The sequence below is a fragment of the Pelodiscus sinensis genome, chromosome 4 (assembly GCF_052426305.1).
Source record: "Pelodiscus sinensis isolate ZL-2025 chromosome 4, ASM5242630v1, whole genome shotgun sequence".
Classification (NCBI taxonomy): Eukaryota; Metazoa; Chordata; order Testudines; family Trionychidae; genus Pelodiscus; species Pelodiscus sinensis.
Genome location: NC_143055.1, coordinates 52,113,156 through 52,134,451, shown reverse-complemented (window position 1 = coordinate 52,134,451; position 21,296 = coordinate 52,113,156). Strand labels below are relative to the sequence as shown.

Genomic DNA, 21,296 nt, shown 5'->3' with positions numbered 1-21,296 from the left:
CAAGGGAGGTCCAACCTGTAGTTTGACACCCTGGGGACCTGACTGGTTCCAAACAAGGGGATTTGCTGGATCAGGGGTGGTCCTGTGCTGTCCTGCTGCCCCCAGCTAGGGCTCCAGTGTCTAGCCTTGTTGCTGCCTGCGGCTACTGCTGGGGCTGGAGTGCTGTGGCAGGGTTAGAGCTCCACAGCTGCCGCTGCCAGCCCCCACTGCCACCTGTCCGCAGGGACCAGAACTGCCTGCTGCGCTGCCATCTCCTCTGCATCCTGGCTCCTGACCAAGTCTCTATGCCCCCCACTGCACCATGGCCCAACCTCCCTATACCTGGACTCTGTGATCCAGGAACATCTGTGCTCCTGCCAGAGTGTCCCAGTTAAGGGAAGTGCAACCTGTAGAAGGAGAGTAGATAAGCTTGCTTGTGTAGTTTGACAAATGTTTGAACCATTAATAATAATACTTAGTATTTATATAGTATTGTAATGAATGAGGCTTTGAATACAATAATCTATTTTTAAAACATTAGAAAGCAGTTTTTATTCTAAGCGTTTACAGGCACTCCCCGGGTTACGTACAAGATAGGGACTGTAGGTCTGTTCTTAAGTTGAATCTGTATGTAGGTCAGAACTGGCGGTCAGTTTCAGCAGCGGCTGAATCTGGACGCCAGTTCCGACTTACATAGGGACTGTAGGTCTGTTCTTAAGTTGAATCTGTATGTAAGTCGGAACTGGCGTCCAGATTCAGCCGCTGCTGAAACTGACCGCCAGTTCTGACTCACATACAGATTCAACTTAAGAACCCCAAGTCAGCTGCTGCTGAAACTGATCAGCCGCTGATTCCAGGAAGCCTGGGGTAGAGCAACTGTGCCTCGGGCTTCCTGTAGTCAGTGCTGGTCAGTTTCAGCAATGGCTGACTTGGGGACGCCTGGGGCAGAGCAGCTGGGGTGCTGCTGGGTTGCTCCAGTAGCGCAGCTCCTTGGCGCTACTGGAGCAACCCAGCAGCACCCCATCTGCTCTGCCCCAGGCATCCTGATTCAGCCGCTGCTGAAACTGACCAGCAGCGGCTGAATCAGGACATCTGGGGCAGAGGGCTGGGGTGCTGCCGGGTTGGTCCAGTAGTTCCCAGAGCGGCGCTGCAGGACCAACCGGCAGCGCCCCAGCTGCTCTGCCCCAGGGTCCACAACAAAAGCCTGGTCTGCTGAGGGGGGCACACTAGCTGCGTCCCCCCCCCCCCCCAGCAGACCAGGGACACGGGGAGCAAAGCCACAGCGGCGGGGTGCCTCGCCTCTGAGGCTTTGCTCTGGCGCGGGACCCGCTTTGCTCGCGGTGCCCCTGGTCTGCTGGAGATGGTCTCCAGCAGACCAGGGGCACCGCGAGCAAACCCGCAGTAGCGGAGTGTTCCCCCGCTTCTGAGGCTTTGCCAGAGCAAAGCCTCAGAAGCGCGGGACCCCGCCACGGCTGCGGGTTTGCTCGCAGTGCCCCTGGTCTGCTGGAGACCGTCTCCAGCAAACCAGGGGCACCGCGAGCAAACCCGCCAGGGATGCTGCTTTGCTCCCGATGCCCCTGGTCTGCTGGAGACGGTCCCCAGCAGACCAGGGGCACCGGGAGCAGCTTTTCTCGCCCCGGAGGTCGAGGTGGCTGACCGCTGCCTGTGAGCTCCGGGGCGAGAAAGCCCCGTTCGTAAGTGTGGATCCGCGTAAGTCAGGGACTGCCTGTACTGATTGGCTTGGATCACTGTGTAATACTCAAGACTCAATTTACATCTGTCCAAATGTGATGAAGTGTAGCTTATAGTGACACTTGAAACGCCTTCACAAACAATTAATAAAAAGCTGTTGAAATGTATTTTATATTGTCATTTTTTTCTAGTTCAGTAATATCTTCAGTGATGTGAAATTGATAAATGTTAAATCTAAATTTACAAAATCACAAAAGATGCATTTTAAACTCAGGAAGCACCTTTCTTGTTACAAAAACAGATGTAGGGTTTTTTTATTGAAATAGAACAACTTTTTCCAACAATGAACCATTTACATTAAAATCTGACAATCAAAATATGAAAATAAAATAGAAAATACACAAATGTATCCCTTCATTATAGGTCCTGTTACCCTGTTTTATTATTGATAAAAACACATAGCAAGACACCTTGAGTACTGAATGTTCTCTTTATAAAGTACACCTGAACTATACCATTAACAGAAAGAAACAGTGAATACATACATCATCTGTTAATTCTGACTGGATTATAATTTAATAGGAATTAAAATGACAGTATAAGAAACAATTGCACTTTAAAACATTTGAAAAATTAAAAAATAAAACAAACCCCACAATTATACATTGTTTATAATTTTGTACATTACTATATGAACATAGAGATTAATCATACATAACCTTCTCAGAAGAAATGGTATTTTATGTGTATAAATTCCAAAAAGAGACATTCTACATAGTTGTTCATTCAGTTCTTAAAACATTTTAGCTTATCTGAATAAATTCAATAGTATTTTTTTATTTTACAGAATTCTCACAATTTGTTCAGAAAACACAACAAAGCTAAAGCATAGTAATACTTCACAGGTGTTTTAGTGCAAATTTCTGTGTTGATTTGACATGAAATGTCATTGTTGAACATGTAGACTGTAGAAGTGTTTCCAAGCAAGTATTGTACATACTGACTGCAATTTGTAATATGAGCTATGTCTGCACTTAAGACTCTGCTTTGAAGCTTTAGATTACACCCATCCTTAAACAATTTGTGTGTGCTATAAATGTGTCCAGCATTGTTTTGGTAGATCAGTTCATTTCTCATGCACAAATATTTTTTGCTCTATAAATCGTTTAAACATGCTTTTCAGTTTCTTGATTCTATTTTTCTCCTCTACCTTTTGTGGTTGGCCTATTCTCATGCTTCCACCCCCAAATCCATCCAAAATCCTGATGATGGCTTTTGAGCTGTTTAGAGTTATAATTACAAATACAATCCTATTGCACACTTCAAAACCTAGATTTACTATAATTGTACGTTTAAAAAAAGTGCCACTTTATGGGACTAATTAAAAACACAATTATGGGCCAAATTAAAGAGAGCTCCCACTGAAGTCCATAGGAGTTGTTTTCAGGCACCAGCAAGCTCACATTCTTTTATGTATACAGTTTTTAAATACTTAATGTGTTAGTAATGAGGATAGAGATATTTACATATGAAACATAGTTGAACACTGTGTGGGTCCCACAGGAACAAATCTGAATCTAATGTGTCTGTAGTGTTTGTGCTATTTTAACTGTTCTGCTGAACCTTTCTTTCCTACATAGGATGCAGTCTATTCAATAACTGTCTGAGTAGCTTTTTTCAGTTCTTAAAAGGAGAACAGTACAGGGCTCATTATTTTCTGCTTAATTTACAAAGTGCTATCTTGTGGATTGTACAGCAGTTTGGCTAGAGAAAAGTAATGCCATGAAATTATACTATGCTGTAGTAATGCTATTTCTCCTTTTTTATTGAAATGCCTCCTCTTAAAATGATACAGACTTGGCTTACGTGTCAAAAGTAAACATACATGTTTAAACAGAGGGGGATTTACAGCAATATGCAAAGTTCTTAGAAAACAGGAATTTTCTTAGGAAGATTGATGTATAACTATGTGTAAAAAGCCATTTTAAAAAAAGCATAATTTCCTGGGTAGAAAACTTAAGGACGTTAACATTTTTTATTACATTTTGAAGACTACTTAGGGCGAAAAAGGGTAAAGGACATTTCTACTTTAAAAAAAAAAGAAGCTGTTGTTCATGTAGTAAAGTTCAGCTGCAACACCCCTGAGTGAGTGAGTGTTTTACTCAATTTCACAGCTGGGTTATCTAGTACAAGGAAAGTAAGCAATTTGACTAAAGTTGCTCAGGGAACAAATTGAGCAAAAATTAGAAGTAAAAAACTTGCCTTTAGTGATAAACTGGATTTTAAATAAGTTTACCACCTTGTCCCGAGGATCCCAGTGTTTTGATTTTCTGATTTTAAGCATTTAGATCCTAATCCTGCAAATATTTACAGGTGAATAACTTGAAACAATCTCTTTTGAACTCAAGGAGACTTCTAATGCATGTAAAAACAAGGAGGAGTCTGAAGGTATCTTACACGATAATATAACTGTTATTTTAAACTTTTTTGTGAGTTGCAACTCACTTCATTAGATGCATGAAGTGAAAGAAAAAGAAATAGATAATAGGGATACAGAGATGGGCTACATCTAGACTGGCATGATTTTCCGCAAATGCTTTTAACGGAAAAGTTTTCCGTTAAAAGCATTTGCGGAAAAGAGCGTCTAGATTGGCATGGATGCTTTTCCGCAAAAGCACTTTTTGCGGAAAAGCGTCCATGCCAATCTAGACGCGCTTTTGCACAAAAAAGCCCCGATAACCATTTTCGCGATTGGGGCTTTTTTGCGCAAAATAAATCTGAGCTGTCTACACTGGCCCTTTTGCCTGAACGGGAGCAGCATGGTATTTCTGCAAGAAGCACTGATTTCTTACATGAGATCGTCAGTGTTCTTGCGGAAATTCAATCGGCCAGTGCAAACAGCTGGCAAGTTTTTGCGCAAAAGCACGTGCTTTTGCGGAAAAACTTGCCAGTCTAGACCCAGCCATGGAGTATGCAATTTTGACTGTGTATCCCTACAGTTTTTCTTTTTCTTGTTAGTCATTGAAGTACCACAAGACTCCATGTTGTTTTTGCTGAAACAGACTAACATGGCCAGCTCTGAAACCTGTAGGTACATAAAAGCGACTCAGACATTTGTAGGAATAGGGTCTTAAATTTCAAGTGCTCTGAGCACATTGGTGCCTAATAACTTTTGACTTTGCCTCTTAGTAATGGGGAAAACACTTTTTGTTTGGTTGATATAAATATGTTAATGAGAAAAATGTGCAAATGATTTTACTCTGAGGTGAGAGGTACAGCAATTGTGTTGTCCCCTAGCATGAAAGAAAACAGTGTCTCAGTATTTGGATGGTACCATTACATGTTGTCACTTCATTCACAGGTGGGAAGAAGTCTTCCAAAATATGTCTTGGAGTGGGGAGGGGGTTTTTAAATTGCAAATTAACTATGTCAAACGGAGTTCAAAAGGAACCATTGGGATTAAGAAGGAACATTTATTTTACAGGTTGAACCTCTCTAATCCAGCACCTTTGGGAACTGACTGGTTCCAAACAAGATACTTTTCTGGACTATGGGACGTCAATATTGTCTAGCAGCATTACCATCGCTTGTACTGCTAAAGGATATTTAGGAGTAAATTAGAGCTAAACAACAGCACACAACACTTGAGAGCTAGGATTGGTGGCTGTAAACAAACTTTATAGGACCATGGAGAAACTTGGCTGCACCCATGAAAAGTAGACGTCTGGCTAACTAAAATCATACCAGACAACAGATGTTTCTAGACGAGAGAGTTCTAGATTAGATAGGTTCAACCTGTACATAGCAAAATATCCAGAATTTTTCTTTGTCTACACTGAAATTGAAAACTTTACACTCAAAAGCGCGCACAGTTTTAAAGAGCTTGAAGTTCTGGCCCTCTCTTTCTTTTTATACTGGGCAAAACCAAAAACTCAAAAAGCATCCCTGATTTTTGAGAAATTGGCTCTCAACTGTACGCCTGGATCCCCCTCTCTCTTATAGTTTTCCAAATCTATGATATGAGCATACACAACTATAATGTGCTAAAGCAAAATGATAACCACTTTGTTTTTCAGTCCTTCAGGGAATGCATTTAAATCTTGTTCAGTTTCTTTTGTCATGTGTAAAAATCTTGAATTGATGAAAAGGAGAAAACAAACAAAAGTAGAGAGAAAATAGGTTACTTTTACTTAATGATTTGTGGACAGTCACTCCAGGCTTTTGCTTTCCTCTTGGCTAGGGCCAACCAGGCTGGTTCTGTTGACACGGGGTTTGTATCAGGAGTAGAGAATCTCTTGGCGACCTCTTTTGCTAATGGAGTTGATGGAACAGAATCTGAAATCTCCACTGTTTGTTGATTTGGGAGAGGGAAAAAATACACAGATGAAATGTGCTACACTATAGAATAATAATGAACAATGAACTTTGCTGTGTTCACCAAATATATAAATAATACAACTTTGAAACTATTTCATTTTATTTTTTAACCTTCTATATATTTTGAAAATCAAATTAAGTCGGTCCAGATTTATAGATGAAAAAAATTGGTCATTTAAAATTGAACTAACTCATGCATTGGAATGTGGTTCTATTCCAACAAGTAACATGGAATACAAGGACAGCATTTTTAGTTTCAATTTCACCTTTAAAGTAGTACTGAGTGTCAGTAAATGTAATGAGTAAAACTGAGTGAGCAGTATGGTAACAATAATAGTTATAGTAATAGAAATGTAGCCGTATTAGTCTGGTGTAGCTGAAGCAAAATACAGGACTATGTAGCACTTTAAAGACAGTTTATTAGATGATGAGCTTTCGTGGGCCAGACCCACTTCCTGATCTGAGGAAGTGGGTCTGGCCCACGAAAGCTCATCATCTAATAAACCATCTTGTTAGTCTTTAAAGTGCTACATAGTCTTGTATTTTGCTTCAATAATAGTTATATAATTGCATTAGCTTATTATGTTTAGGAGACTCCATCCTCAACATACAGGCCTCTGAAGACTATTCACCTTCATTTTCTATAGTTTCAGCATTATCTGCCAATGTTAGGAATTCACTCACATCATGTATGTCATATGACTGCAGTATAACGCCCGTAGCAAAAAGAAAAAATATCTCCGTCATCCAGCAGCAACCATAAATAAGTATCAGAGGGGGTAGCCATGTTAGTCTGAATCTGCAAGAACAAGAAGTCCTGTGGCACCTTATAGACTAACAGATTTATTGGAGCATAAGCTTTCGTGGGCAAAGATCCATTTCATCAGATGCATAAATAAGTTTGTGATAAGAACCAGCACATTACAAATAGTAGTAGTAAATTTCTGGTTTGTTTATGCAAGAAACTCTCCTTTCTGTATGATTGAGAACCTATACTTCATTAACATGGTTCAGTCATCAAGGCCAGGTTACAGTCTACCCAACAGAGTAGATGGCACAGGCAAATTACTGGATGAAAGAGAAATCGAGCAATGTGCAAACAGTCTGGGGGATAAAATTGTTAACCTGAGTTGATAGGCAGAGCAATGTCCACAATGATCCATTTCTGTTTTCACACAGATACATACAACAGGAGGGAGTATCTTCCTTATAGAAACAATTGGTAAGTTAGGAAATGCACACCCAGCACAATACATACAAGGAGGAGGATAGGGTCAAAATGATCTGGACAAACTAGAGAAATGGTCTGAAGTAAACTTAGGAAGGAACAATCAGTCTCACACATAGGGGCTACGTCTACATTGGCCCCTTTTCCGGAAGGGGCATGGTAATTTTTGAAATCGCAATAGGGAAATCCGCGGGGGATTTAAATATCCCCCGCGGCATTTAAATAAAAATGTCCGCCGCTTTTTTCCAGCTTTTAGAAAAGCCGGAAAAGAGCGTCTACACTGGCCCCGATCCTCCGGAAAAAGCGCCCTTTTCCGGAGGATCTTATTCCAATCTTGCGCAAAAACTTGCTGCCTGTCTACACTGGCTGCATGTTCTTGCGCAAGTAAACTGACGTTCTACTGTATGAAATCAGGGCTTCTTGTGCCAGAACTCTGACACTCCCGCTCAGGAATAAGCCCGTTTGTGCAACTGTTTTTGCACAAGAGGCCAGTGTAGACAGGCAACATGAATTTCTTGCGCAAGAAAGCACTATGGTTGAAATGGCCATCAGAGCTTTCTTGCGCAAGAGAGCATTTACACTGGCATAGATGCTCTTGTGCAAAAGCACATGCCAGTGTAGACGCTCTCTTCTGGAAGAGTTTTTGCGTGAGAACCCGCCAGTGTAGATGTAGCCATACAGAATGGGAAGTGACAGTTTTGGAAGGAATACTGCCGAAAGGGATTTAGGGGTCATAGTGGACAAGTTAAACATGAGGCAACAATGTGACACTGTTGCAACAAAAAAAAAAAAAACCACACACACCAGACATAATTCTGGGATGCATTAGCAGGAGTGTTGTAAGACATGAGAAGTCATTCTTCCATTCTACTCTGTGCTGATTAAGCCTCATCTGGAGTATCGTGTCCAGGTCTGGGCACCACATTTCAAGAAAGATAGGGAGAAATTGGAGAAGGTCGAGAGAAGATCAAAAATGATTAAAAGTCTAGAAAACATGACCTATGAGGGAAGAATGAAAGAATTGGTCTTGTTTAGTTTAGAAAAAAGAAGGGGACATGATAGTGGTTTTCAAGTATCTAAAAAGGTGTCACAAGGGAGAAGAGAGAAAAATTGTTCTCCTTGGCCTCTGAGGTTAGGACGAAGCAATGAGCTTAAATTGCAGCAAGGGAGGTTTAAGTTGGAAATTAGGAAATACTTCCTGTCAGGATGGTTAAACACTGGAATAAATTAGCCAGGGAGGTTGTAGATTAGATCATCCCTGACCGGTGTCTGTCTAGACTGTGCTTGGTCTTGCCATGAAGGCAAGGGAATGGACTTGATGACCTCTTAAGCTCCCTGCTGGTTCTATGATTCTCTGAAGAGGTAGCAATAAAAACTATAACTGAGGGGAAAAAAATCCAAATGTCTAGTATGCAGCTTGGTCACAAGCTATGTTGTGAATGTATCCAAGATTAGAAGAAATTTAGGAGAGAGTGAAGAGAGTCCCAAGCTACCATTATATGGTTGCTGTGCTCATTTGATAGAGCTCCTAGGCAAAGACTTTAGTGTTCCAGACATAAAGGTTAATGTTGCTGAAATTACAAAATACTTCTGTCACAACCACTTTGCAGCAGCTGCTCTGAAAAAAGTTAGAAGAACCAAGCTAACTCTCCCACAAGACATGCAATGGAATTCAGCAGTGGACTATTTTGAGCCCTATATCAAGAAATGGCCTAATCTGATGACACTTTGTGAACAAAATCATGAAAAAATAGATGGCAGTGTCACAGCCAAAGTTCTCAACATTGGGCTTAAGACAAATGTTGAACATATGCTGAGTATCCTGAAATCCATTTCTGTAGCCTTGAACAAAATGCAGGGAAATAGCATCAGCAATAAAACAGCAGTTGAAGTTTGGAAGGAACTGAGTGAGATCTTTAACTTTCTCATTGCATAGTTCTCTTTTAAATTGCAAGCATTAAAGAAACAAATGAGACATGCCCTATCTCTAGTTCATTTTCTTGCAAATATTCTCAATACTCGGTACCAGGGTCAAACCTTAATTGCTGAAGAGGAGGAGTTGACTATGACATGGACATCCAGCAATCATCCCTCAATAATCCCAACTATAATAAACTTCAGAGCTAAGGGTAAAGCATTAAAGAAATATATGATTGCATCTGAAAATAGCATGCACGTAGTTTCATAACCTGTTACATTATGTAATGAATTAGACTCGTAATTTTTTACAGTCCTTGATCATTTTTAGGCATCAATGTGGTGGTGAAGAGTACCAACTAGTAGCTGAATCTTTGGAGAATACTACTTAAGAGGACCTGGTTAACGTGCCACTGAGGGTTGTGTTTATTTGCTATAAGAAGTGTGCCCAATAAAATGAATTTGCAAGGCTAGAGTGGAGGTACATCAACCATCAGAAGAAAGTGCCAAATGTGGGCAAGGCTTGTACTAATTTTGAGAACATCTCCTTCTGCCCTAAATTGAAAGCCTGAAGGCATCCATGAAGCACAGTTTTAGTATGAAACACACTATATGCAGCAATTACTCTTTGTGAGAACGTTGCATGGAAAGTAAAGTGGATGCATTGAACCAAAAGACATCCATGTATATGCTACTACCTCTCCAACAGAGTGCTACACAAAGAATAAGTATATTGTATCAAGATAAAAGCAATACAAACAAATAGTGATTTTACTACTGCAAAGTGTGTAGCTTACCGGTATCTGAAGTTCATAAATTGCCTGAGAGGCTCTAATGGATGAGAGAGGTGTAGATGTGGTCAATGCTGAGGCTAAGAACAGGGAAATATGTGCTTTGAATGAAAGTGAAGAGGAACATATGCTTAGGAGAAAGATTTATATAGCAGTTTTTTAACTATGGGATATGGACATAGTTTTTAGCCAACCTATGTGCAGAAACGAATTCTTCAAAATTTCAATAGGGGTGGTGCTACCAAACACAGAAGAAAGCACTTATGTCAATAATACCATAACAATTCCATGTTCAGCTACTAAATTTTTAAACAGAAAAGTATTTTGTTCTGCAGTACATAGGAGTTTCAAGGATCCATAGTTGATACCAAATCTCAAAAAAATACTGAGACCTATACTTCATTTTAAAGTGATGCAGTGAAGGTTGCAGTGACTTTAGAACCAAGAAGCATGAGCGCAATTTTAAAGCTGCCATTTTATTGCAAAGCCTCATGACTCTGAGGGCTTGAATGAAACCCTGGTTTCCAACATATACTCGACAACTGTGTGGTATATACATAATCACTTCAGGTGCCTGTTGCTTTAACAATTCATTGCTTATACAAAAATGCATGAGCACAGCATTGGCTTCTCCGTTGATTGCAACAAACTACTCTGAGACCACAATTGATGTTAGAATGTGAGAGAAAAATGAATGTGCCAGGAAAAAAAAAACTAACTCCATGCGTATCTTGCATGGTTTTCCTAAGCTAGGACGAACTGACAACATGATCAATATCTTATTCTAGCAGAGCATAGCAAACATACCTGGTGTAACTGAGACACAAGCTCTCTAACAAACCAGAAACTATTGACACATGCTGAGATATGATTGAAACTTTTTAATAAAGAAACAGAGCAAATGCTTTGTGTGCATCACACAGAGGAAACAATTAAAACATTATTAGAAGAAACTTCATAACATTGCACCTTTCCAATAAAACATCAACTCCACAAACATTTCTAGTGTCACAATGAAGAAACTGTCTCATGCTCACATGAAGGAAGAATTGTGTTTCAGCATTGGAAGAATTGTTTCATTAATTTCCCTGTTGTCTGGTATAATGAAGCTCTTACCTCACACCATTCAATGGAGTTTCTTCATAGTTCCTCTGACTAAACTGACACTAAACTGATCTTGAATGCCATCAGTGCCACAGAAGGTACTGGTAAATTCTGGATTTTTGTACAAGATGCATGTTTTAGTGCTCCAAGATTTCTGCAAGATTGTTTTGATGGCTGCTGGTAGAGAACAGAAGTGCTATATTTCTCTCAGAAATGTGATCCTATCCACTAGCCCATTAAAATATGCCAGACTGCAAGGTTCCATGCCCTTTCAGGAAGTGACAGTATTGAAAAGTTGACTGAAAAGACCAAATTATCATCTTGCAAATATTTGGTTCAGTCTCCAGAGACACTCCTTGCTCAAAACAGCTGACACAGTCACTGATGAGATATTCATATGCCGAGTTTACCATTTGAAGGCCAACATTCCAGCTACATAGCTGTGCATGAGCTGTATGTTTTCCAAAAATTGAACTGAGAAAAACTGCTACCAACAAGGGCCAAGAAGGCAAATAGCAGGTAGCATAATGGCTCTAGTCTAGGATGAACAAGCACATCCAGAAATGACCTTCTCACTGGGGCAAGAATGGGTCTTGAAGAATGGATTTATCCTGCCAGTTGTGTGAAATACCACATGGTCCACAAGCAAATACTTAGTACCCAGCAAATGTTTGGCCAGAAATCTACCTTGTACAGAGATGTGTGCGCGTTCTGCAGATGAGGATCATGAAAGATCAGTTTCTCTTTTTATATAAGCAATGGATCCCTGTTAAAGTACAATTTTAAAAAAACTTGTGTATATAAATTGTTCTAGGTTCATAATGCTTAATACTGTAATGTTTGCAGGAGAAAGGGGTTTTGAAAGATACCCAACTCAACCCATTTCCAACAACATTGTATTATTAAAATTTCCACCAACCAGAGAAGCTGGGAGCCACAGCAAGTTGTGTCCCATCCCTCTTCCCTCCTGCCCCCTGCTGCAAAGTATGACACCATTGAAATTATGATTCTGTAAATTTTAACAAACCCAATGACATCTCCCTCATCTTTCTGTCGCTAAATTGCCTGCAAAATGAGATTTTACTACATTATGATCCCACACTATAAATTAACTGAATAATCCCTGTCTTTAATGGCTCAAGTATAGTGCAAGCATCTTTATCTTCTCCCAGCTCAACCCTGATAAAGGAGCCATCTCTAGATTGGTACCATTGGTTCCAATAAGTATCAGATGTGGAGGCACTTTCTGTGGACATTTGTCCACTTGTAGTAGACTGAGTGCCAAATGTGTAACCAATTTTTAAAAATAATCTAACTGGAAGCAGCAGAACAAAACTTTACAGTACAGTGTGACACAGTATGCATTTTTAAGAAACCATGAACAGTATAAAAACTGTCTGACCCACTTTTTTCAGTAGGAATTCTATAAGCCTGCACAGCAGCTGGTAGCAGAGATTGGAAAGATGGTTATTTCAAAGGCTCTGCAAAGGGAAGCAGAGCCTTTGAAATACCACTTTTTAAACAGCCTGTGTTATAGCTGCTTTCAGTGCAAGTCTGAAATATCTTGGTTTTGAAAAAAATTTCAGTCCTTAAAGATTATATCTAAACATGTAAACATAGTGTCTGTATATTTACACACTAGAAAATTTATCCAGCATTGCTTGGATCCTTCAGGGCTCAGTGGTATGGGAGGCACAGGAATCAGAGCTGAGGCTTGAGGATGTGGGGGTGCAGGAGCCAGCGCAGGGCCCATGCTTCCTGAGAAATGGCTCCCTGGGGCTGGCCATGGTGGGAGCAGTGCTGGTCGGAGGGGCAGGAGGGATGTTTACCTCACCCTTGCCCTCTGCTGTCCCAATGAGGATAGCTGTTCCAGACCCCAGCTCTGGCCCCTTGTTATTCCCAACACCATGCTCATTACATAACTTTCTCTGCTAGCAGACTCCTTTTCCATGTTATGGAGAACAATAGCATTCTAGGCACATCCCATTATACTGTCCTGGCACAACCGAACCCTTACCCAACTTTAAGTTAGAAGAGGAATCTGCATACCATATTTGGTGGTCCTAGCTATTACCCTTTAGGAGGACTTCTTGAATAAAGATAAACTCACTCACTCAGGGTATGTCTACACAGCAGCAGCATTATTTTGGAGTAACTGACTTTATTCCAAATAACAAAGAACACATCTAGCCATTATTGTTTATAACAAAGAACACAGCAAGCCATTATTTCGAAAGAATGGCGAGCTGGAGGACTTCTTACTCCAACTCCTGTAACCCTTATTTCACAAGGAGTAAGGGAAGTCGAAGGAAGAGTGCTCTTTCTTCAACTTCCTGCCATGTAGACAGTGCCAAAAACAAAATTAAGCTATTTCGACTTCAGCTATGCAATTCATGTAGCTGAAGTTGTATACCTTAATTCAACTTTGGCCCTGCTGTGTAGACATGCTCTCAGACAAACTCTCTCAAATATATGTAGATTAACATGTATAATATCATAAGATTCTAGTCTAGACCTTTATATTAAATCACTGCACAGTCATAACCTTCATCGGCCAAACAGATGTTTCTATTCATAATAAGCAGCTATTGATATCTGTTATATTCTGCTAATTATGCATTTGATCTCACAGGTAAATAATGGCCAAGGTGACATCAAGTTCAATATTTGTGCCTTCAGGTACAAGGAATTTTGATTAAAACAAGAGAGGTCAGCCCAGGAATTATTACATATTTCTGAAGCTTTTCAAACTCTGAAAATCTCTACATTATGAATAGCAAAAGTATTTTTTCTGTGAAATTCAGATTTTAAGGTATGGGGGCTAAGTTAGAAACCTAGAAAAAGAAATTGCCTCCAGTGACCTAATTAGGAAAGAGTCTAGCATATCTGGTTGGTAGTTCAGAGATAAATATGTTTCATTCTTGTTCCAGGCGTCAGGATATAGTCATTGGTATATATTGGCTGACTGGTTAATAATGTTGCAGTATTTACTATTACTGATCTGTGAGGAAGTAGACAACACTAGTTGAAATACTGCATCAAGTTTCAGCCCATTACAAGCCATATTCCTTGGCATTTAGTAGTACAGAGTACAGGCAGTCCCCGAGTTACGCGGATCCGACTTATGTCGGATCCGCAGTTACGAACGGGGCTTTTCTCTACCAGCAGACCAGGGAGACGGGGAGCAAAGCCTCGGAGGACGCCCGCAGCGGGACAGCCGCGGCGTGTCTGGGCTGTCCCGCTGCAGGCGTCCTCTGCGGCTTTGCTCCGCGTCTCCCTGGTCTGCTGGGGGGTGGGGGGGAGCACAGCTAGTGTCCCCTCCCCCCCAGCAGACCAGGCTTTTCTGCCCACGACGCCTGGGGTAGAGCAGCTGGGGCGCTGCTGGGTTGGTCCCGCAGCGCCGCTCCTCAGCGCTACTGGACCAACCCGGCAGCACCCCAGCTGCTCTGCCCCAGGCGTCCCCAAGTCAGCCGCTGCTGAAACTGACCAGCGGCTGACTACAGGAAGCCCGAGGCAGAGTTGCTCTGCCTCCGGCTTCCTGGAATCAGCCGCTGATCAGTTTCAGCAGCAGCTGACTTGGGGACGCCTGGGGGTCTTAAGTTGAATCTGTATGTAAGTCAGAACTGGCATCCAGATTCAGCCGCTGTTGAAACTGATCAGTTTCAGCAGCGGCTAAATCTGGACGCCAGCTCCGACTTACATACAGATTCAACTTAAGAACAAACCTACAGTCCCTATCTTGTACGTAACCCAGGGACTGCCTGTATACCAAAGTATACGTTGACTGATTCCTACTTGAGAATACATATTAACTATTATGTAACTTAACATTCCCGCGCCACGTTTTTCTCCAAATAGTAAGTAATAGAAGGCCATGACAGAAGAATTCTAACCAAAAAGCAGTAGGAAATACTTCATAGTAGTCCTTATTAAAAACTATAAACCTGAAATTTTACACATTATCTATTTTGTAGTAATTAATAATGATGCTTTTCATAATGTGAATAAGGAATCCTATTTCAATTTAACTTTAATTTATATTGTATTCTAGAATATTATGATCTACATAAAACATACATGTATCCTTCCTCTTATCAGTAAAATAAATCCTGGTCACTATACCATTGCCGCCTTCATCAGTATAGCACACTTGCTTTGTATCAGAAGTGCTAATGTGGAACAGGGATGTTAAATTTATTTTAATCAACTAATTTAAAAGGCTTGTGCCCCCTGCAGAGATGGTGCTGGGGAGAACTGGCTTTTAAGCCAGCTACCCATAGCACCAGTTCCTGCTATGGGGGGGGAGGAGGAGAAACTACAAGTCAAGGGACAATCTCTTAAGCTTATGCTTATCAAATAATCAACTAGTCGACTAGTTGCTTACACCCCTTTTCTGGAAGCAACTGTCAAAATTACATTCTGAATTCCATTTTTAAAATCTCTGATTAAATCTGGTCTTTTTGAGTAGAAAAAAATCTTGTTTAATTGCCAGCCCATCAGACTTAACTGGGGAATCTGACAATCAAGCTGGATTCCTGCTTGTTGAAATAATAAAGATGCTGTAGCTGGAACTTATTTTACAATTATGATAATATACGAGCCAAAAAATAACCTAGTTCTCTCCAAGTTCTTTAGCGCTATTGCTTATCAGAAGGGTTAGAGCCCTGCGCAGATACAAAAAATTATATCTACGTTCCATCAGCGTTATGCAAAAATGATCTGCGGATATTCATGGATGCAGATGTAAAGTGTTTAGCCACAAATCTGCAGGGTTCTAGACACAAAATTTGTATCCACATCTGATCTGCAAAAATGATCCACAAACATGAATACCCACAGATTTGCGGGCTCCAGGAATAGATTTGTGTTTTCATGAGTGATTACTGTACCTGTCACAGAAGTAGGAAGAGTATTGGACTTTTTGAGCTGTTCTCTGCGTTCTAGCCTTGACACAGCCATGTCAATTTTCTTCTCATCTTCCTGAGGTATAGGTTTCTGCAGTACACTTGTTTTGCTGATATTGCTGCCTTTATCTGACTGATGGCTTACAGCAGCCTATGATGGAGAAGGAAAAGTGTTGGCTCAGAAATGGTCCATTATGGATTGTCTATTATATGCAAATAAGAGATCTCTTACTTGAGTTTATCCCAAATGCTATGCCTCATCCTAACATAGCTAGCTTGAAGAACCTAGCTGTTGGCACTCCTCTTTCTGGTGCACAACTTAGACAGGTTTTAGAACTAAACTGTATCCTCAGAATCCGACGGAGGGCTCTTATTGGCTTTCCTGGGGAATGGTCATAGCAATTCTCAACTAGGAGTCGGAGGCCCACTGGGAGAATGTAAGCAAGTTTCATGGGGTCCACCAAGCAGGGCCAACATTTGCCTCACTGAGGCTCAGGACAGAAAGTTGAAGGAAGCCCTGCTACCTAGGCTGAAACCAAAGCCTGAGCAACTTAGCTTCACAGGCCTCCCTGTAGAATGGGGCCCTGGCCAACTGCCCTGCTTGCTACCCCCTAATATCAGCCTTGGCTTTTATATATAGAACAACAGTTGAGGCATAGGTGGACTGCGGAGTTTTTATAGTATGTTGGAGAGGGCCCTCCAATAAGAAAAATCATGAGAAATTCCAATACAGGCAGTCCCCGGGTTACGTACAAGATAGGGACTGTAGGTTTGTTCTTAAGTTGAATTTGTATGTAAGTCAGAACTGGTACATATTGTAGGGGAAACTCTAGCCAAACATTTCTCCAGAGCTCAGTTTTATTCTCCCACACCTCACTTCCCTCAATCCTTTATTCTCAAGCTAAGGTGTCTGCTGAGAAAAGCCGCTCTGTGTCTCCCTGGTCTGCTGGGGGAGGAGGGGGCGCTAGCTTCGCGTCTCCCTAGTCTGCTGGGGGGAAGCAGCTAGTGTGGGGTTGCCTCACCCCGTTTGTAAGTAGGGATCCGATGTAAGTTGGATCCATGTAACCCGGGGACTGCCTGTATAGGTAAAGGCCTGTAGTAGCAACCTCAAATTGATAATGATGCTTCTTTGTGCACATCTTTCATACATAATTGATAACATCGTGCAAAATCTCAGTGAAATTCATGAAATGACTGAAGATCAGATTGAAATTCAGTAACAGTTTACTTTTGTTCTGACAATTGGTTTGCCATGTTCTTCATTTGTGCAAAGTTAAACTCCAGACTTACCACCTGATTTTGCTGAACAACACTTTAGCTTTTTATAAAATTTCACAAACTGAATAGAAATTCAAATACAGCTAAGCCAAGATATCAGTGTTTAAAAAAAGTTTTCTGAAGCTCCTTTTTTTTTTTTTTTTTTTTTTTTTTTACATTTTCTTTAGCGAGCTTCTCAGCCTGTTTTGCCTCTCTGGCTTGTTTCCTCTCCTCTCTGGTAGCTTGCTGCTCACGAAATCCCTTTTGCTTTTGTAGTGCTAATGTAATCCAGAGTGGTTGTGCAGATTCAACTTTTTCCATCAGTTTGGAGCCATCTAGAGAGTGTCGGCTCTGGAGAACTGGCTTTTCTATAAGAAAAAGGAGGGGAAAAGATGATGAGTTGAGTGCAATACAAAAGGTATTCATTTTTCCTTCATTCTTACCTTAAATATAAAATACAGCAAAATATATATAGCAAGCTTTGTTTAAATACATTGAACTCAGTGTTAATCACAGCCTTTCAAGCATTAAGTATCATATTCTGGAGCAGATGTGTTACACATCAAGAAGAGACATTATAATGGTCCAAACTTATACTTAGCTAGTCAAATTCATCCTCGGTATTAATTTCTTACTCTAGGCAAGAATTCAGCCTTGTGTTCTAATTTCACATATGGAACCAACCACACCCTTTGCACCTTTGGTGAAGGAACCTTAATGCTTGGATTCCCTAACCTCCCATTAAACTTCTGCCTATTTTGATTCTTTATTTCTTTACACCAGATGTGCCCAGCTTTGCCAAAGTGTGGGCTTAACTTGCCATGAATGCTATTTCTATAAAATGGAGTCCAAAGGGGTAATCCACAGAGACTGATGATCCCAGTATCTTAATCTGAATGATACAAGAATGGAGATCACATGCTGGAAACTAGTGTTTTCACATCCAACTTATGAATCAAAGAAAATGATAGCTAGTGATCTCACATAAACAGGTATCGGACCGCATTTGGTCATCTTAATATTGGCCTCCTTTTGACAATGGGACATGGTTCTACATTATCTCCTATTTCTAGAGACTGATTTAGAGCCCGTAGCAGAGCAGCAGCTTATGAAATTTCTGGGATGAGAGTTTAGAGGGGAGAGGTATTCACTTCTTCAAAATTTGTTTACAATCTTGTAGCTTAAAATGGTCTGGCCTAAAAATGTCAAAATGGGTATTATTCTGTTCACATCGTATAGAACTGCTGCCTTTGGCTACTTCTGGAAAATATACCATTTAATCAAGGAGTTATTTGATATGTTGGTTTAGAACAAGGGTGTCAAAGGGACCTCCGTAGGCCGATCTGGCCCGCCAAGCCAGTGGATCCAGCCCGCAGCCACCCTGCCGCTCCCTAGCCCCCAGGCCAATTGATACCTGGAAACGGGAGCACACGAAGTCTCCTTTTCCCCGTCAAGGGCGCACAGGCAGGGGAGCACAAGAAGTCTCCTGACCCCAGCTCTTCCACCCTTCTGAGGTGACCTGGGGCCACTTCAGAAATTTCTGAGTTTGGGAACTCTACTACTATATGCTATACACATTTGAAATTCTGGATTGGAGCTCTCCGGGCATTCAAGGTTTAGGATGACTTCAGCAAGTAGCTAGAGACTTCTCCACAGAGTCTGAAAATTGGGCCAACACTCAGGATTAAAGAAGTGTGTATCTGAGAGCACCACTTCTGGTACTCCTGCAAAGGTCTTATTATTTCCCACAAAGATACTTGCAACGCTGAGTGAAACACAAAAACTCAGGAGGACTCCTGGATTTAGGTCCTTCTCTGCTCTTTATTTTAGCAGCACATCTCCTAGTTGTTTTTACACATCATCTTTACATAAAAGGCTTAGGGAAAAACAAAAATTTAAGGAAAATCCCAAAGATGGTTGTTGTGAATGAGATTGTAAAAATAGAGCTGCTGTTTCAGGAAAATAACTCATTCAATGCTTTATAAAAAAACATGTACGGCTTTCAAAAAGCAAACAATTGAAAGTAGTAATTTGAAGCGAAGTTTCCAGTGACAGCCCGGATTCTGACCATCTTACCCTGTGCCTCTGATCTGTCTTTACAGTGACACAGCACCTCTGTCTACATTGCTTCTATCTATTTAACCCCACCTTCAGCTCAATATAATAATGCATATTCTAATGATGTTGAAGCTACAAATCTCCCTCCACAGTAAAGCAAGTAGGAAGCAATGGGACACAGGGAAGCTATCGCCATAACTGCTTAGCTGGCAACTGGGAAAGGATGGCTGAGGAGCCACTTTACTCTTTCTCTCTGCCACTGCAGGGTCACTTTATGATGGGATGTGTGTCTTATGCTGATCTACCAGTGGTAAGGTACAAAGCCACTGCACTACAACAGAGGCTCTAGGCTGTAGTGATTCATAGAGATATATACAAGTTATCTAAAGAGATACATGATGGTTAGCGTAACATTGCAGAGATTCCCAACTGCTTCTCTGCTGTAGAACACCAACTTTTTAATTATTTTGAGGCACACCATCACATGGTCTCCAAATAAATTTGCCCTCTTCTCTTGATTTAAGCGGTTTACCTGACCAGTCACAGCCTGCAGGAGCTATGCACAGAGAAAGGTGTTGCTCAGGGGACAGGTGGGGTCTATGACCAACGGCATGCTGCTGCTATGGAGCCCAACCATTTGATCAGTCCCTAGTTGGCACAGTGGAAGCTGTTCCACTCCTTATGGCAGTGTGCACACTGAGTTGGGCCATTTTATGCTGTCCTACTAAGTACCCATGACAACCAGAACCCAGTGGTTTGTGTACACCAAGGATTATATACTTGGGCCACTTTGCATATAGTTTTTCAAAAAATTCAGCCCAGCTGTTCGGGCCTAGCAACACATCAATTGGAAAACAGTGACTGAATCTAACCTGCACATTGAAGACCACCAAACTTTACCTAGCCATTCCTGTAATAAACCCTTGATCTCTAGCTGAGATTACAAAGTAGGGCTATGAAATTATTAAAGATTAAAAAATAGTCCCGATTAATTGCAGTTTTACTCGTACTATTAAGCTTTAATTGAATACCATTTTTTCAGTATTTTGGGATGTTTTCTGTATTTTTCAAATATATTGATTTCAATTACAATACAGAATAAAAAGTATATAGTATTGACTATTATTTTTATTGTAAATATTAGCACGGTAAAAAGAAACAAAATAAATAGTATTTTTATTCCCTACATAAAAGTATGGTAATGCAATCTCTGTCGTGGAAGTGCAACTTACAAATATACTTTTTTTACATAATTGCAATCAAATTAAACAATGTAAAATTTACCTACAAGTCCATTCAGTTCCTGTTCAGCAAATTGCTAAAACAAATTTGCTTACATTTAAAGGAGATAATTCTGCCTGCTTGTTTACAGAGTAATGTGAAAGTGAGAACAGAAATTCACATGGCACATTTATACCTGGTATTGCAAGATATTTATGTGCCAGATATGCTAGACATTTGTATGCCTTTTCAAGCTTTGACCACCATTCCAGAGGCCGTGCATCCATGCTGATGATGGATTGTGCTTGATAATGATCCAAAGCAGAGCAGACTGACAATCATTTTCATCATCCAAGTTAGAAGCCACCAACAGAAATTTGATTTTCTTTTTGTTTGGCTCAGATACTGTGGTTTCCACGTCAAATAATTGCTCTTTTGGGCCTTCAGACAGCCTGTTCCACACGCTTGTCCCTTTCAGATTTTGGAAGGCATTTGACAATCTTTAACCTTGGGTCGAGGGCTATAGCTACCTTTAGAAATCTCATATTGATACCTTCTTTGCATTTTGTCAAATCTGCAGTGAAAGTGTTCTTAAATCAAACAACATATGCTGGATCATAATCTGAGACTGCCATAACACAAAACATGGCAAAACATGGGTGAAAGCATGGAGCAGGAGACGTAGAGTTCTCCCTCCAATACATTCAGTCACAAATTTGATTAACACTTTTTTATTTAAACTAGCAACATCAGCATGAACACATCCTC

General features: G+C 40.7%; 2 protein-coding genes across 6 annotated transcripts in view; one reads left to right on the top strand and one right to left on the bottom strand.

Moving 5' to 3' along the window:
- Positions 1 to 21,296, top strand: part of AASDH (aminoadipate-semialdehyde dehydrogenase) — a 93,014-nt gene that overhangs the window by 55,962 nt on the left and 15,756 nt on the right. For all 3 annotated transcript variants that reach the window (XM_089777870.1, XM_089777871.1, XM_089777868.1), the window contains one exon: positions 17,526 to 17,667. The gene's annotated coding sequence lies outside the window, so the exon portion shown is untranslated. The remainder of the gene's footprint in view (positions 1 to 17,525; positions 17,668 to 21,296) is intronic.
- Positions 2,526 to 21,296, bottom strand: part of CRACD (capping protein inhibiting regulator of actin dynamics) — a 191,594-nt gene continuing 172,823 nt past the window's right edge. For all 3 annotated transcript variants that reach the window (XM_014568709.4, XM_014568711.4, XM_075930382.2), the window contains 3 exons: positions 17,427 to 17,617; positions 15,978 to 16,143; positions 2,526 to 6,018 (listed from right to left, as the gene is read on the bottom strand). In XM_014568709.4, the coding sequence (XP_014424195.3) occupies positions 5,858 to 6,018; positions 15,978 to 16,143; positions 17,427 to 17,617 (518 nt within the window). In that variant the 3' untranslated portion in view covers positions 2,526 to 5,857. The remainder of the gene's footprint in view (positions 6,019 to 15,977; positions 16,144 to 17,426; positions 17,618 to 21,296) is intronic.